Consider the following 19,181-nt stretch of genomic DNA (forward strand, 5'->3'; position numbering starts at 1 on the left):
TACGGTACAGTTTAATAAAATAATTTCCGTCTTGTTAACATTAATTTAATAGCCCCCCAGTTTTTGAAAATCGGAAAATATTTTTAAAATTTTTGCTTGACTTAGGGGGTTAGAGTCTAAAAACAGGGCAATATCATCAGCGTATAATTTTAAATTAGTCATGCCGGCTACCAGGACTGTATTAAATAATATATTTCTAATCACGATCGCTAGAGGTTCAATAAATAATGCGAATAATATTGGCGATAATGGACAGCCTTGTCGGGTGCCTCTAATGACCTTGCATTTACCGACGTTGGAGTTATTGATGATAATCTGTGCCCGGGAGTTTGAATATAGTTGTTTTAAAAGGGATATAAAAACATTTGGGAAATTAAAACTGTGCATAATAGCAAATAGGCAGTCTCAGGACACTAGATCGAAGGCTTTTTCAGCATCTAGAAACCAAATTTGGCCCTTCACTTTATTAGTTTAAAAAAAATCTAGTGCCTCCAATACAAACTTTGTATTTGTGTGGAGCTGCCTACCTGCAATAAAACCGCATTGATCAGTGTTTACCAGACTTCCCACTATTTTATTCAGTCGATTTGCTAATAGCTTAGTAAACATTTTATAATCTGTGTTTAGTAGACTTATTGGTCGATATGAGTTTATATTCTCACTATCCTTTCCCTTTTTTAAAATACTAACCACCACAGCTGAGCGGAAAGAATCCAGAGGGGCTCCTCCTTGAAGTAAATCATTTACTAAAGTTAAATGTTCTTTGCGTAGAGTTCCTTCAAATTAAAAAAAAAATTCAATTGGAAGACCATCATCACCGTTGGCCTTTCCATTAGGGAGGGAGCCGATTACCTCGTCTAACTCAGACTCTGAGAATGTCTCAATGAGACCTTCCTTCTCTTCAGGGTTTCATTTTGGAATTGTAAGTTGAGATAAAAACTCCCCTATTGAATCAGTTAAGGTCTCTTCTGTTGTCTTATAGATTCCCTCATAATGTTTCAGGAAACATTCACCAATTAAGGCTGTGGTCTTAGCTTGTATTTTAGTGGTTGGATCAGTTAGTTGGTCAATTCTGTTGCGAGCCTGTTTTTCTTTAGTTTGCCACGCCAGGAGTTTCCCTGTATACTCGCTATCCTCATACATCCTCTGGGTGTAGCAGTTAAAATGGGTTTCGCGAAGGACATAATAGAACTCCCTCATCTTACTCTTAGCCTCGGAGAGTTTTTGGCTAGAATGTATTGTTCTAGCCGTGAAGTGTACTTGGGTTGCCTCTATAAGATCTGTTTGCAATTTGCTCTTCTCCTCTTTTCTTGCTTTATGTTTTGGTATATCTTTAGATGTGATAAACCCCCGTAGAGTAGCCTTAAATGCATCCCAGATCGTGTTTAAAGGGGCTGTACATCTGTTGCGTGTAAAGAACTCCTCAATGAATTCTTCAATTTATGTACACCATTGAGGATCTAAAAGGTTATTTTTGTTAAAAAACCATCGTTTTATAGTGCTTAGGTCTTGTGTTCCCAGAATTACCTCCATGGAGACTGCTGCATGGTCTGAAAAAGCATTTAGTAGATAGACATAATTACATAGATTTAAATCATGGGAGGTTAAAAAAAAATCCAATCTTGAGGCAGAATTATACTTTGCCGAGAAACAAGAATATTCTCTTTTGAGTGGATTGTTAACTCGCCAATGATCCATGATATCAAGGTCTAATTTGCAACTTTGTATCTCCAAGACAGATTAGGGTTTATTCTGACGGCGATCTTTTTTAGACGAGTCCAATACAGTATTTTGCAAAAGATTAAAATCACCTCCCCATACTATTATCCCGGGAAGGCCAGTTATAGTATTTTTTAACTGTAAGATTGGCTGAGAGTCGTCTAAGATGGGAGCATATAATGTAACAAGGATTATATTTACATTATGTAATTTACCATGGGCAACTGCCCATCTACCACTGGGATCTGTGGCTGTGCCTTCCAGAATAAAACCTAAGTGTTTTCCAATCAGTATACATACTCCTCTCTGTGTCAACCCAGCTGAGGAGGATATCGTATGGCTAGCCCAGTTCTTAAATAATTTATCTGCATCGTCTTGGTCTCTATGATGGGTCTCTTGTAAAATAAATAATATCAGGATTTATGTTTTGTAACCAGCATTCAATAGCGTTTTTTTTCCGAACATTGTTTAGACCATTTGCATTAAAAGAGATAAACTTCAACATGCTATTTCTTTCTTTAAGAAGACCATGATTAAAAAACATGTTAAAAAGCAAATATAGTAAATATGTATGTTAAAAAGGTTATTTAACAGTACAGTATAGTAATAATCATCAAAAGACCCTCTCTTTGTGCAAATAGGCAAATAGTCACGAACATTTTGTACAATGATAGGTGAGTACTCAGTGCAGATATAGTAACAGAACAATATAGGTAGCAGCAAACCCTTACTTTGTGCAAAATAGGCAAGTAAACAGTACAGTGCAGTATTATAATAAAAACCAAGGAACCTATCTTTTGTGCAAATAGGCAGGTATAAAAAAAAAGCGCTGTACATCAATAAATAAATACTTAGTACCGGTGTAATAGCAGCACAAATAGGTAGCAGCAAATCCTTACTTTGTGCAAAATAATCAAATAAACAGTGCAAATATATAATAGCAGCAGGCCCTTTCTTTGTGTAAACTAGGCAAATAAGCAATATATGTATTAAAGCCATGTTAAGATCAGATAATCTTGTCTATGCCGTATCTGAGCTAATCTTGAAAATAGAACGAACAATTCTTCAATATATATATGAACTCTCCTTTTTTTCCCCTGCCACACCTCCCTTCACCACCCCAACTCTCCAAACCCCCCCGAGAATCGACGGAACCTCCCCTTGTTCCACTTCCGTCCTTCTCTTTGGTTTCTTCTTTTTGGATGCCATTTCATAGCATCCTTGTGTGCTTCCTGTCGTCGCCTTAGCCCATCCTCGCAGATAAAAACAAGGATTGGCTATAAGCTATGCTCCGAAATAAACTAAGAAATATAGAACAGAGTGGAGATCAACTGTAGGCTACACTCCTAGGCCTTCTAGAAAAGTTTGGGCTTTGTGTACAATTGTAAAAATAAAAAACTTTCCTTTGGCCAGTACTTTAAGTTTTGACTGCTGCACAATCATGGCCTGGGCTCCCTTGCTTTTGAAAGAGTCAATCATCTTAACAAAGTCTCTACGTCTGTGAGCAGAGGATGCCAACATATCTGAGAAGATTCTAAAGTTATTTACACCTTCAGCGTTGAATGATTTCACCCTGAAATCTGAAAAGTTAAGCAAAATCGTACGCGGATATTTCATATTGTGGGGTTATATGCCGGGACTCTGTGTGCTCTTGTAATTGTCAAATCCCCTTGGAGCTCAGGTATGGCTTTTTTCAAGAGGGACTCTGACCACTTGACTACGTCTTTATCTTCCAGTCCCTCTGGAATGCCTACTAGACGTAGATTTGACCTCCTGTTATAATTTTCAAGGTCCTGCAGTTTTTCTACTAACTGGGCTCTTTCTCTATTGGCCACCAGCAGGTCTTTCTGTATTGCTGATAGTGAATCCTCCAGGGATGAGATCCTTGTTTCGGCTTCAGTGACCTTTAGAGGAAGAACCCCAAGACTCCCAAAGCATTCTTCCATTTTTGTGAGATCTCCTGGGCCTGGGAGTGTTTAAAATCTCTTAACTCCTGGAGGATGGTTCCAAGCAAAATTTTGATGGAATTTGTTATTGTGGTGTTTGGAAGAGAAAATAACCCATTCTCTTGAGATGCTTGAGATGTCTGTGGGCTTAACTCTTGACTTGGAGATTCCATAGAGCACTTGTGGCTCTGGTTTGGGCTTGGGCTTGTGCTATTATTCTGAGCCGATGTCGTAGGTATCATAGGAGCCGCTGATATTATTTCCTCAAGGTCCAGCTCCTGGTCAGCCCCTACCGATAACCCTGCCTCTGGTAGCTCCGGTGTAATAGAGCTAGTTGACACCCCTCCAGCGCTCAGAACCTCTTGTGCCAACATGTCATTTTTACCGTCCTAGTTTGTCCCCCGCATGGGGGTACTCGAGAGTTGCCCCTGTAGTCCCTGTAGCCCCTGTTTGCCCTGTTGAAGGAGTGGTTTTATGAAAAGGGGGTACTGCTGTAGCTGGTTTCCAGTCCCATGCGATGGTTTATTTGGCGTATTATCCACCTGGCCCATCTTGGCTCCCTTGTTACTCCTCTCCATCTCTGCATCACCTTTCGCACCTTTCTTGTCTCTCCCATCCTTCTCAACTTTCCCGGTGCCTTTCTCAAACGCAGTGGCAGAGGCAGTGGGGCTTGATAGAGTTAACTGATCAGGAAGGGACTGGATTTCAGGATCTTCCTCCCCTTCGTCTTCACCTTCCACCCGATCGTCTTCATTGACCTCATTGATCTCATTGACCTCTCCATCCTCCTCATCCTGCTCTCTCAGGACATTGTATTTGTTTTTTCCTGGTTGTATCTCTGCGTCTTTTTGTCTCAGCGCGCTCATTTGCTGGACCTTTCGTCTGTTGTTTCTTCTGACCACAGGCGTGGTTTTGTTGACAGATTTCAGCAGTTCTTTTGCCTGTTCCACCTTGGCCTGTTTGCCCTTTGCTCTCGCAGACATGTCTGGATATCAGCTGTGTAATTACTTCTATTTATATTAGGGACCTGTCTTGAAACTATCTAAGCTGCTAAAGCTTGCATCCGCACTATAGATATCATGTAGTCTCTTATTAATACCCTGGGGGGTTTTCAGGAGCTCTCCAGGAAGTCTTTCAGGATACTGTGACCCCCCCCCACTCAGCGGTCGCTTAATGGCTTTAAAGGTTTTTTGAAGGGTTGATGGCTCATAAGCGGCGGCAGGGGGGATCAGTCCAACATCTGGCATCTAACATCCAACCACTCTACTATGCCTGAACCTAATGCTGTACTTACAGGCTAGGACCGGGACCGGGACAGTGTAGGAGTGGGACAGCCGATGGAGCGATGGAGCAATGGAGCAGGTGGTAAGGCAAAGGAGAAGGTGAAGCAGAGCACAGTAGTTTTACAGTAGGCGCAGTAGGCGCAGTAGACGCAGTAGGACACGCTCACGGTGTACAGTAGACAGCCCAGAGGTGGAGGAGGAGTACGGGTGAGTTCAGGTAAATTAGGATGGACAGGAAGGGGAGACACGTAAGGCAACAGGGGATGTAATCTAATGAGCTCAAAAGTCAAAAAGATCCAAAGGTCCGTGACTCAAGCTGCCGTTTGCTGGTGTTGAGAGCAAAGTAAAGTAAAAAAAAAACCAGAAGACAATACGCGGCAGACAGGCAGCCCAGCGATCTCCCCATTTGGTTCTTCAGAAGCTCAAAAGCACCATATGTCCACCGTCCTCCGTCCCGACCTGACTCCACCTAGCCGTCCTGGTCTCCGTCCTGGCACCGCGTCTGTGGCGGTATCCGGTATTAAATCTGCCTGAGGCCGCTTACTTCACTCGGTCACCAGGAAAGTTAAGGGGAATCAAACAGCTGAGCGGCGGTCATCAAATCAGCCGCCATGCAGACCAGCAGCGTTTCACCAACAGCGTCTTCCCCATTCAGAACAGCAGCAGCGTCTCGTTCCGCATAGCTTCGTGGGCGGAGCCTCGGCACGCCAGGAAGCCCTGCGGCGACGTGTGTGGATCACGTCAGCAGTCCATCAGCCCCCTTCAATGCGTAAGCCTACGGTTCTCCCTATTTTTATTTTTCGCAAAAGGGTCCACAGAGATCCTTTTGCCAAAAATAAAAATAGGGATAACCGTAGGAAGATCTTAGTTAACTTCAAGACTTCAATGCGTAAGTCTTGAAGTTAACTAAGAGCTTCCTACGGTTCTCCCTATTTTTATTTTTCGCAAAAGGATCTCTGTGGACCCTCTGTATGTCATCAGAGAGGTCGTCTGTTTTGATCCATGGGAAGAATTCTTTCAAAAGGTGTATCACAACTTTTTTTATGTCACCTCCCTCTTGGCCTTCTGGAATATTCAGGAGTCTTAGATTATTCCGTCTAGCGTGATTTTCTAGAGACTCAATTTTCCCTCTTAATTCCTTTTTGCTGGCTTGATGGTTTTTTCAGTAGTGGTAAGCCTTTTATCCAACTCTTCCATGTTGGTCTCCAGAGTAGTAACCCTTTCCATTAATGTGTTTATCTTAGTCTCCAGTGTTTCGCAGACCCCTTGAATTCTAAGGTGATTTATTACGGATATGGCAAAACTCGATCTCATCTCCGTGATCAAAATTTCCATTAACTGGTCTGCCGTTTTAACCCCCTCTTTTGATTTTGTGCCCGTGTTCTTTTACACTAAAGTCCTGGAGGGTATGCATTCATCATTCTCCACTTATTTATCCTGCTCTAGGGTTGCCAGCTCATTAACACCTTGGCTGCTATGGATTTTCTCCTCCTGTGCTGTTACTCCAGCATTCCCATTGTTCATGACGAGCTCAGCTCGTCATGAGCACACGACCAGTGTACTGCATGATGAGCTGAGCTCATCATGAGCAGCGAAAGGGTTAAAACGGTTGGGGCTATGTGGGATACCTGCCGTTAGGTTCTTCTCAGCCATTGTAATTCGTGGTGAGCTTTCTTCTGGGTAAATAATCGTGCCCTCCTTCTCTGGACGCAGCTCTTTTAATTCTTTGGGGAAGGTATATTTTACCTTAAAGTATATACGAAGAGAGGGGGTGATTTTAACCTTTTCTGTTGCAACTTTGGCCATATTGAGACTATATTAGACTCCAGGATTCGTGGTGGAGACACTAATTTAATTTTTTCTTTGATATTTTTCTTTTTCACTTTGTAGTGTCACAGTATTTAGTGGGTTTTCTGAGAGGTTCCTGCTTCTTAGGCAATATCTTATCCCTCTCTTAGGTGACTTGTCATTGACTGTACTATCAATATCTGCAATATCAATAACTATAAATAACTGTGCTTTTAAACTCCCTCGCACCTTTGTTCAAAGCCAATTCCTGAACTTTTGCTGTATTACCCAGAGATTTTATATCCAATTTCCCACTTACTTGGGTATCTGTTAGGCTCCTCTCAGCTCTTTTCAGGATCTTACTTCAACCCTTTTTGGAGAAATTGGCAGTTTCAATTGCCTCTCGTTGTTCTCCTGTGCCTGCAACTTCTTTCTCCCCTGCAATGGCCCTTTTGCTGCTGGGGCTGAGAGCAAACTTTTTCCCGAAAGGAAACTCTTGCTGCAGCTTCCCTGCTCTGTTAAAAGCAATTATGCAAGAATTCACATTATTAAAAATACAGAAATAGATAAAGTAGTTATCTGAGCCTAACGGGATAGGGAGCTGCTGGTTTCAATCCCTAGCAACCCATCCTTCACAGTTTATGTGCATGATAAATTAACATAAAAGGTTTCTCCATTATTACATTTTGGGATTACGTTCAGGTACTCCATAAATACTTTACACATTGCCTCTAAGTCAAGCCTGACTGTGCTTTGCGGCCAGCTACCCAGAGTTAAGCACAGGTTAATTTAGTCACATTTTCTAGTTTACCCTGCAAAGGGATGTGGCTGTTGCTTGACCATAGCTCACACCCCAGTTAACCAACAACTCAATTTCTCACACCTACTATTTAATAACTGTTTTCCCTCTCATACTCTCCATGCATGTCAAGACATCTTAATAAACATGAGGAACTGGCAAATTAACTATTCTCTAGGAGAGACAATGCATCATTACTGAGAATAGGTATTAAGAAAAAGAGGTATCAGTGATGTACAGGAGGAAGTACAATGATTGCCATCCATACCAATTGGATTTTACAAATGGGGTAACTGCAATTGCTGCAGATTTGTACCAAATGGAAGGAAAGATTTCTCAAACATTGGTCAAATTAATGTTTATGAAATTCAAGCTTTCATTAAATGCAATTCAAAATGTTACATTTATCTCGTTATTTGTGCATGTGGTTTACAAAACGTTTGATCATCAATAAGGAAACTCAAAGAGGTATTGAAGGAACACCTGAGAACCGTCAAAAGTGGGGATAAAAGATACCCAATTGCAACTCTCAAAGAAAATTAATTGACACATCCTTTTTGTGTTCATGGTAATGGAGCAACTTAAATTAAGCAGACGAGGTGTCAACCTAGGACATAAACTTAGATCCAAAGAAATTTTTTAGATTGACAAGTGTAAAATAGCAACACAAGGTTTCAATACAGAGAGGAAACTCTTGCTGCAGCTTTCCTGCTCTGGTAAAAGCAATTATGCAAGAATTCACATTATTAAAAATACAGAAATAGATAAAGTAGTTATCTAAGCCTAACGGGATAGGGAGCTGCTGGTTTCAATCCCTAGCAACCCATCCTTCACAGTTTATGTGCATGATAAATTAACATACTAAGTACAAGAGAGTATAATGTTCAAAATCATGATTTTTCGGAGGGGGTTAGTACACTTACATTGAAATTGGAATCCCAAATTCTACATATTAGAAATTCTCCCCGATACTGTTTTAGATGTAAGAATAATCTTTTAACTGAATATTGAGGTATGCAAGTAATATTAACGTTTAAAAAAAATTAAAGTGTAGTACAATTAGAATGCGTTATGGAGACCTTATTTGATGCATCATTGCATAACAACATTTGAGTTAGGCATCATCGAACAATGCCATGCAATATAAAGTAGACAAATGGTTCATATACCCACATAGATAAATATGAAATTTCTCAACTGGTATTGGGTATATTCTTTTCATTTTTAAGTGTTTTTCTATGTTTCCCAATTTTTATCTGGTTGAATTAAGGATCATGAATGGATCTACTCAGCCATATCCTCGAAATGTATTAATTTATCTATTTTATTTATTTTTCTGGCATAATAAATCAATATAATACCAGGTTCAACCATTCAACATCCCTCTTCAAAAAAGAAGTACAACTTTTATTATCAGATTCCTTCCCCATTGATGCTGTACATTAGTCATCCTTACTGCCAAGAGTCTAATTACCAACTGGGATATTTGCAGATTTTCTGTCTCATAACCAACTATATTTCTACTGTTGTACAGCGCCCAGATACCAGAAAAGTCTTGTTCATGCTATTTCTGCTGAGAAACTACTTGCTCCAGTGTTCATATTCTTTGTTATTTCCCATGTTTGCAACTGTAACTATAACTTTCATAACGAATTCCATATATAGATATGGTGTTTATCTCTTTTATCATAACTACAAATCTATGTATTATTGTACAGCACTCTGATACCCAAAAGGGTCTTGTTTGTGTTATATAAAACTCTATAAATAAATAAATAAAATTATACAGAAAAGTCCTTTATATTTGCATTCCTGCATATGTGTGTGTAGCATGTCGCAATTGATAGGTTGAAAATACAGATAACTATTGTTTGTTCATAAGAAAAGACTTTTCTTTTTCAAATTATTATTTTTTCTAATGTGTAGGATATCCACTTCCGGGGCGCACCCCGTGGCAGGATGCATGGTGGGATTTTTCAAAAACTATAAATAGAGCTAGTAAAATGGCACCGATGTTAACTCAACTTGGTGATCTGAAGCAGCTGGTTAAGACACTTAGGGTCCAATTTATAGTTTGACAGAGAGGGTACTGCATCATAATGGTGATGCAGTACCCTCTCTCTCTACCACACTGACGGTCTGCCCGCCTCATTTAAAGTTGGGTAGACCTTCAGTATGTCGATTGCAGAGACGACTCCTTCTCCAGTGCCGATTTACATCTCCAATGGCTTGACAAGGTAAGGGGCAATGGAGGTTTGGCCATTTGTTCATCCACCCTATTTAAAATGGCAGACAAATAACTAGCTTTCAATGTCTGTCACCAACAGGTAAGTAACTTTATTTGTTTCAATTAATTAAAATCGTACAGAGGAGAGGGCAGTAGTTAAAATCAAATAAAGAAAATTCATGAATCAGAAGTCAAACATGCCACTGAACAATTTTAAAGTGCATTGTGCACTGTCTGGAGGTTGTCAGAAAACCACTGGATGCCAGGATAGCTCATAGTTTTAAGGCTGTTATTTCCTCTCTGGCTAGCAACCTAGCCCAGGCCTCTGACTGTTCCACAAGGAAGGTAGTGTTAAAAGCAGAATAAAGCGCACATTAGCTGCCTTAAAAGTACTTGTGTGCAGCCTGAAAGTAGTCCAGAAATCCCTGGTGGGCCAGGATTGACTCTAGTTTGCGGTTCCACTGTGGCTAGTGGCCTGACCCAGGTTTCTGACTGTTCCATGAGAGAATTATTTAGACACTGAAGTCCAGCTAGGCCTTTGTGCACACATTTGCTTGTTTAAGTTTTTTGTTAAAACTTCCTTGAAGTTTTCATGAAGTGGCAGCTCAGGCTGGGATCATAGAGCTCTAGACAGGAAATGACGGCCTGCCTGAATGTGTGATCCCTTTGTCCTTTAGTAAAGGTTTAAGAAGACAATTCCTCTCCTCCACCATTTTAGTGCAAATGCAGATTATGTGCATAAGGTTCTCTTTATTTGAGCCGCATACATGGCAGTTTCTGTCGCAAGTATACAGCCATGCTGTTTTTTCCGCTAGAGTTGGAGGGCAGCCCAGGTGACACCGCAGCAGTTTAGGCTTCAAATAGAGCGGGTATGTGTGGGCTACATATGGTGCTTGTTTTAGTTCCGAATAGCCATTTATAACTGCCTAAACATGACTGCTTTTTGCTAGCTCACCTTTGTCATCTAGTAAAGAAATGTTGGCCATCACTGAATTAGCTGCTTTTTTAAAAGTGCTGAATGACAACAGTAAGGCCCAGAGGTTCCCAAGGTGCAAGTGGACTAGGCATTGTTCCAGGTATTCTTTAAGGCTGTTGCTGTGCTTGCTGGAGCTCAAGTTATCAATTGCAGACCATAGGATATAATTTAATGAGTTGGGCACTGTATGTTTTATTTTAAAGCAGCATTTGACAATTGTCCCCTGTCACCCTATGGATTGCCTTGTTAAGCCGAATTCCAGCTGGAATTGACTTGAAGAAGAGCTTGGAGGTAGATTTAGCACATAGCAACAGACTTTTGTTTGGAGTTTGTCCAAGAGGACCAAGTCATGAACAAACAAGGCCTCACTGCTGCAGGGTACAGTCGGCAAGCATTTTGCTGCTGTGACTTTTAGGAGGAAGTCAAGCGTTGGGCCTTTGAATTTCTTGCATAAGGTGCTGAAGGCAAAAATTATAAAGCAAAACCAAAGGGGATTGAAAGCCCTAAACCAGTCCTAGAATGTTTGTTTCCAGTCCAGAGAGGACCTGGCCTGGCTGGTCAGACTGGACTGTTCCCATTGGGTAGAGGGTCAAGACTGATTTGCATATGGCTGGGTTCAAACTGGAATGGCATTTTGAGCAAAAAAGCGATGGATTTAGGCCCAGATCTCTGAACTGGGGTGAATGTATGATATTGTTCTGCATTCTGTCCATCAATTGTTCTTTTTGCAGGCAGTAATTATGGCATTGCTCTTGGTTGTAGTGGCTTGGAGCTGTTGTTTGGCCACACCCTTGTCACCTAGAAAAACCCTAAGTACTTATATTCTTTTACTATTTACAGGCCATGAGCTCCAAGATGCCAAGTGCCATTTTTCTTGCATGCCCTGCTAACCAGCATCACCTTGGTTTTATTATGATTGATAACCAGGCCATTTTGGGTAGCGTGCAGATGGAGTGCAGTCTCTGTAAACCTACTTTAGTTAAGCTGCAGAGGACCATGTCATCTGCATATAGTAGGTGGTTCAGTGCCATTTTGCTGAGGTGTAGAGCATGGCTATTGGTTTTATCAAGGGCAGGTGAGAGGTCTGCCATGAAAAGGTTGAAGGCCTTGCTGAGTATAGATTTTTCTAGAAAGCAGAATCCCATCTCCAATTTTGATCCCCACCTATGTTTGAGCGTCAAGGGTCTCTATGGCTCTAAGGAGATGTGAAGGAATGTTCAAAGCCCTCAGTTTCAGTGACTTGTAGCCAACAAAGCAAAAATAGGCCGAGTAGTTCTGTTTCCTCACTTGGTTTAGGATGAGGGACAAGGCCAGGATGTTGGTGATTGTGACGGAGCCTTGTGTCCGCCAAGACAGTCAGGTTGGCCAAGACGAGAGATGCAAAGTATTTTGCTTCATTGACCTGGAGTGTGATAAGTCAAACATTTTCTGCTGAGGTTTTGTCTCTACCTTTGTAGACTGGGGTGATGACAGGCCTCGCCATGAGTCAGGTATAAAACCTGTGTGGACAGAGTTGGAGAAAAGGGGGGTCGGCTTTGCTGCCCAGTACTCTGGGCCTTGCTTGTAAATGTCCTGGAGGATTCCATATGGCCCGGGGGCACCATCCCTCCTGCCTTTGAAGATGACTGTCACTGTGCCATGAACAGACAATTGGACCCCTTCAAAGTAAGGAAGAAACCACAGTTCTGTTGCCAAGCAGACCCCCTGTGAGAGGTTAGGTGCTGATATGCCCACTTTACAAGAGGTCAGTGCAGGATGTACCTCAAAGGAGGATGCAGGTGTTGGTGTGTTGCAGAATGCAGCCCATATAGAAAGAGGAAATAATGAGTAGAAATAAACATATTTCTCTTTGGTACTCCTCCTCTGGGATAGCATTTTCATGCATTCCCATGTTTGCCAGTCTTAGTAAATATGTGAATATGCCTATAACCACTGGTAGATATATGGAAACACCCATGCTCCACTCATAGATTGCCTTCCCAAGATCTCTTAGTAAATTTGACTTAAGGGCTCACGTTGCCTTGGGTCGCTGCGCAAGCCCTTGATAAATCCGGGCCCCAATCTTGGTAGTTTAGATGCTTGATGTTGTGCTTATAGAATCCAGTCCACATCTTCTGAACACCAATGTACAAGAGTCTCTCTCTCTCTTGCGCTCTCTCTCTCTCTCCCTCTCTCTCTCTCTCTCTGTCTATCTATCTCTCTCTCTCTCTCTCTCTCTCTCTCTCTCTCTCTCTCTCTCTCTCTCTCTCTATCTCTCTCTCTCTCTCTCTCTTCCTCCACTTACACCTTTTTTCCCGGAGTTTGGGCCTTCATTGCCACTCTTCACATGATCCAAAGGGGTGAGTTGACCTCTAGGGGGAGATGTAGGTATTTGCCGTGACATCCTCCCGCTGACAGTACAGAGTCCGTGACATGTCGATAGCAGTTCTCAATGATATCTTAGTGATACCCTCTTTGTAAGATTGCTGTTGCTTCATTATGGTGGCCTGGCTCCAGAATACAGATCTTCTAACTCTTAAAATTTCCAATAGGAAATATTATTATTCTGCTGTTTCTAGTTGGCTAATATTGCGTGTGGTACATTATTTACTGCAATGCTATTTCCGAAGAGTATGATTTTTACCTTATGTTCATACCTAATGGGCTCTCAGTAACAAAGCAATGACAGCTATTGAATTCCAATAACAACTTGAGATTCAAATTGCTGGGATTTTCTTCCAAAAAACGAAATCCATTGCCATCAAAGAAACCGTAAGAGGGAGTGAACTGCTAGCTAGTCCCCTTATTTGATGAATAGTTGGTTTTCATAATAAAACCAGTTATTATTCAGAACAAATTGAGCTATATCCATAAACATAATGGTGCTAGATCGGAGGTTGGCTGAACTTGTAGCGAGGTATTAACTCATTGTGCATAGTTCACCTTTGAGGTTGATGCATGGATATAGAGATGTAACATTCATTATCACTAACAACATTTTAATAAGTCATTAGCAAATTTGATATATACAGACCAATGGGGCAATGAATACATCAACAAATTCTGAGGTCCATTCTGCAAGGGAACCAGTACTTGAAACTATGGCTCTACTTGGAGGGCATTTGTGCTCTGATTTATGTAAGGTAAAACATGTATCAAAAGGACTTGCAGATGTGATGTTAAAGCAAAAAAAACGAATCTCCTTTAAGCATACCAGGGCCTCCCCATCTTGTCAATAATGGATTCAAATGCAGCACAAACATCTTCAGATCTTCCTTATTTGCTCATGTATAACAATGGTCCTTGTAACTGTTTAGCAGTTTCACAACGCTAGTTTACATTACTTATAAATACTATTCCTTCCTTCTTGGGGCTGCTCTGATTATTATAATACTGTGCACCTGTAGTGATTTGATTGTTACTGTATCACTCCCATTAGTATTTTTATTGTGTTGCTGGAACTTTAGTAGATCAGTATCAGTCGAGTGGCTGGAACTGGCCTTCTATTTCCACAACAATTTCAACCATCCTCCAAGTCATCAAGTCCCAGAGAAATTGGAGGCACATCTGGTAATTATCCATAAATCAATGTTCCCTAGTTTCTAGTGTGAACCAATGTATCCAGTGAATGTTAATGCACCTTGCTTGTCCTTGATACAAGATAATTTTTAAATGGAACTAGCCATTCAAGAAATATGGCACCAAAACATGGTAAACGTACACAGTCTATAGTAGTTCTTACCCGTTTTCCAACACCAGTAGACAAAATATTTCATCTTTAAGTTTAGACACCAGTTGGTTCAGTAACTCTTCTCCAATTGACTAGTGCCCAGTGACCTCCTCCTTTCACCAGCCACTGGAGTGCATTTACCATGACAAGGCATGCCTCCTAGAAGCCGGAATCCAAGAGAAGGCCCTTGACTGGACCACGTCCTTCCTCTCCGGCAGAACCCAGAGCGCCCACCTCCCGCCCTTCTGATCCGATGCCACCGACATCATCTGCGGCGTCCCCCAGGGCTCATCCCTCAGCTCGACGCTGTTCAACGTCTACATGGCCCCAACACAACCTCAATATCATCTACTACGCTGACGACACCCAGCTCATCCTCTCCCTCACCAAGGACCCGCACACCGCCAAAACCAACCTCCATGAGGGAATGAAGGCCGTCGCCAACTGGATGAGGAACAGCCGTCTGAAGCTGAACTCGTCAACACGGAGGTACTCATCCTCGGACCCACCTTCTCAGCCTGGGACGACTCCTGGTGGCCGACCACACTGCGAACAGCACAGACACTCATCGATCATGCACGCAACCTAGGATTCATCCTCGACTCCTCCCTCTCCATGTCTAAACAGGTCAACGCCGTCTCCTCCTCCTGCTACAACACCCTCCACATGCTCCGCAGGATCTACAAGTGGATCCCGACCGAAACAAGAAGAACAGTGACACAGGCCCTCGTCATCAGCAGACTGGACTACGGCAATGCACTCTACGCAGAAATCCCAGCCAAACACCCACAACGACTACAACGGATCCAAAATGCCTCCGCCCGACTGATCGTCAACGTCCCCCGCCACAGCCACATCACCCCCCCACCTAAGAGACCTAGACTGGCTCCCCGTCGACAAGAGTATCACCTTCAAGCTCCTCACCCATGCACACAAAGCACTCCACAATGCCGGACCAGCCTACCTGAACAGCAGACTCAGCTTCGACACCCCCAGCTGCCAGCTCCTCTCCGCCAGCCTCGCCCTCGCCGCTGCTCCCCGCATCCAACGAACAACCTCCGGCAGCAGATCCTTCTCCTACCTTGCCACCAAGACCTGGAACACCCTCCCTACCCACCTACGGCAGACCCAAGACCTACTCACCTTCAGAAGACTCCTCAAGACCTGGCTCTTCGAGCAGTAGCGGCACCCCCTCCCCTCAGCACCTTGAGACCCTCACGGGTAAGTAGCATGCTTTACAAGTACTCTGATTGATTGATTGAACCTGACTCTGAAACTTTGATTTTGGACTTTTTAATTTTGTACCCTAAATTCACCAGTTTGATATGTCTGGATACACAGTTTACATCTGCATGTGAGACTTTGAGTTCTTGAATACATATTTGTGTTTTGAATCCTTACTGGATGTGATTTACAGAGATCTGGACCTTAAGCCATTCGGATTTCCCCTCTTGTTTTCAAGGCCACTGAGAAACTAGGACAAAGGACAAAGAACATATATAGTATAGCTTACGTGTTAGATTTTTAGCACTTTGCCTGGGATCTCTTTTGCACTGGCAATAGAAGGGACACAATGCCTTAGTAAATTAACTAAGATGGGATAGATTTCGGCTTGTTTCTGAGAACAAAACCTTACTAAACCTTAACTACTAAATTCACTACACTTGGGGTACAAAATTGGTGCAATACAACTTAAGGTTCTGAAATACCAGAGGACTATAATGGTATTCCCTCAAGATACTACCCAGTGATTTTTGACTGCTAGTGGACCATTAGAAAAGGCCTGATAGGAATATCACTCCTTTGATGTTTTTTGGAAGACTTGTGGGGTAGGTATCAATGAGAGTGGCTTGACTGCCAAAGGGCAGGCTTAAGATTTTACTTGGACAGGATGTGGTAGGATTAAACCATCCATCATGTGATCATATCTTTTATGAGGTTCAGAAAGATTTACTTTGCCTTCGAGTGAGCATTCTAACTTTAGCAACAGTTATTCACCATGGTTTATTTCTTAACTTTCTACAGGTAATTGGAAGACGGTTTGATGGAGAAGTGGAATGGAAGCTCAATCACGGAGTTTGTGCTGCTGGGACTAACTTCAGATCCCAATTTGCAGATTGCATTCTTTGTCCTATTCTTAGTAATGTACACGGTAACTCTCATTGGAAATACTATGCTGATTACAGCCTGTATCACAGAGCCTAAGCTCCATACTCCAATGTACTTTTTCCTGGTCAACCTCTCTTTCTTGGATGTCTGCTACTCATCGGTGATTGCCCCTAACATGCTGGTCCAATTTTTTCTTGTGAGGAAAACAATGAGCTTTTCCAGGTGTGCAGCTCAAATGTACTTCTTCTTTCTCCTGGGGATTACTGAAGGTGTGCTTCTAGCAGTCATGGCTTACGATCGTTATGTAGCCATCTCTTTACCATTGCGTTATAACGTTATTATGAGCAAGTCTGTTTGTATCAAGTTGTCCTTGTTCTGCTGGCTCAGCGGCTGTGTGGGAGGGCTCCTTGACACAGTTTTCCCACTAACATTGTCTTTTTGTGGTCAAAATGTTATTGACCATTTCTTCTGTGAAGGCACAGCTATCATAAAGCTGTCATGTGTGGATACCTTTATCACAGAGATGGTAATGCTATCTGTCGGGACATATGATCTACTTATCCCAAGCCTCCTCATTCTTATCTCCTATGTCTGCATCATCATCGCTATTCTGAAGATCCGCTCTTCAGGAGGCAGATACAAAGCCTTCTCCACTTGTGCCTCCCATCTGATTGTTGTCACCATGTTCTATAGCACCGCCATCTACATGTACATGAAACCTACATCAAAAAAGTCAGCTAATCTAGATAAAATAGTCTCTGTGTTTTACACTGTGACCCCCCCAATGTTGAACCCCATGATCTACAGTCTGAGAAACAATGATGTGAAGATGGCCCTGCTTCAAGTTCCGCGAAGACGCATTTTTTAATATGTGTGTTTTTTATTTATATTTTATGTAGCACATTCTCAGCATTAAGTAAAGGTGCCAGAGTACTCTACATGTGAATAGAGACAATTTTACAAGATCGTTAGGTTTGCAACTAGAGATGTTACATAAAAGACTACATTTAGAATAAATGCGGAGATAGCTTTTTTAGGATTTCCAAGGTCTAAAATCTGGAGAGGCATGCATTCACCATTTACATTGTAGATTTGTTTTTTAATCCATATTTGAAGTGTGAAAGGAAATGGGTACTAAGGTGGGAGATTTTCTTAAACCTGAGCTGTTGAGCCACTTAACCACTTTCCCTCTCAGGTGTTTGTACCATGTAATACATGCTGAAAACTATAGTTTATGAGGCATAGTTAAGCATCAACTGCTGGTATGTCTGTGTAGCTGACAAGTCTCAATTCGAAATTCTTCAGATAAACTCAGCCTTTTAGGCATCCAAGTTTAATACATTGAGTACCTATAAATTAGGCCAGAGTAACACGTTAAATTTATAGCTCTAAATGTATATGTATCTAAAAATAGCATCCACATAGAGATGGCTCCATCTCTCTATAAAACACTTAGGGCCTCATTACTATGTCGGGTAGAAAGCCTCCGCCCGTCATTCGGAATTTCATACACTGACACAGTTGGTTTACAATCCGCCCGACCGATTACAATGTTTGCTGTCAGGAAATGGTTGTTAGGAATTGGTTCCGACTGGCTCTTGAAGTATCCTTGTTGGTCGGAACTGAATTGTGTACCTCTACTAACAGTGTTTCCGACCTACCGATTATGATGCTGATTTCCAACAGCCTTTCCGAGGTGGCTTATCTGAAATGAAAAGTCTGTCAGATAGTGACTTTAGGGGTCCCTACCAGGGCCCCCTTCATACTGCGGCCTCCGTTTGGGGGCCAAGGGGGTACCCAAGTGACCCCCCTGTAAAACCCTGCACTGTGTGGCTGGCACTGTGGGGTGCGTGCAACAGGGTGCATGGTTTTACACACACACACCATTTCCCCATAGGAGCCTGTGTTGTCGGGCAGAACATGGGCTTCCATAGGAAACAATGGGACTCCTAATGAACAGTGCTCAGTCGCATCGTAATCGGTGAGGCACAACCACCAACAGCGAGTCGGTCGGTTCCCGAATCCGAGTTGGTGTCGGGCAGAAAGTTTCTGCCTGACATCGTAATGAGGCCCTTGGTGCCTGATTCACAAAGGTAACTTACACTTTTGAGTAAGTTTACTACATTTTGCAAATTCACAACATCCTAAGGGCATGTTGCTAATAAAAAAACACAGAAAATAATAGATATGGGAATTACAGTGGAACCCCATAGGAAATAATGGTAAATTCACTTTTATTATTTAAAATATAAATAAATATGATATACTTAAAAACATATAAAAATTGTAAATATTTATTTAATTAAAATATTTTATTACTTTATTTTGAACTTAAAAATAAATATAACAATAATTTTAATAAAATGTAACTTAATTGTGATTAATCCAGTGCACCACTTTTAATAATAATTAATGCATAATAAAACATACTTTTCTTTCTTTAGGTGGGAATTCATGTTTTTTATTTAAACTTACATAACAAATGCATTACATTCAATATATTTAATTTAATTAAAGATTTAAAAATTAAGTAAATAGTCCTGTAACATTTTTTATATCGTTCTACTTTGAAATAAAAATATGAAATACATTTACATTAATATTAATATATATTTTTGAATGAAA

General features: G+C 41.6%; 1 protein-coding gene across 1 annotated transcript; it reads left to right on the forward strand.

Moving 5' to 3' along the window:
• The first annotated feature begins 16,491 nt into the window (after positions 1-16,491).
• LOC147709764 (olfactory receptor 2D3-like) lies at positions 16,492-17,424 on the forward strand. Its single transcript, XM_086926106.1, has one exon. It carries the CDS (start codon positions 16,492-16,494, stop codon positions 17,422-17,424), a length of 933 nt encoding a protein of 310 aa, XP_086782232.1.
• Positions 17,425-19,181: the final 1,757 nt, after the last annotated feature.

The sequence above is a fragment of the Lissotriton vulgaris genome, chromosome 6 (assembly GCF_964263255.1).
Source record: "Lissotriton vulgaris chromosome 6, aLisVul1.2, whole genome shotgun sequence".
NCBI classification, from domain to species: domain Eukaryota; kingdom Metazoa; phylum Chordata; class Amphibia; order Caudata; family Salamandridae; genus Lissotriton; species Lissotriton vulgaris.

What these genes read in the sequence shown, in the direction of transcription:
- LOC147709764 (XM_086926106.1), top strand. Translation starts at nt 16,492, where the DNA reads ATGGAGAAGTGGAATGGAAGCTCAATCACGGAGTTTGTGCTGCTGGGA.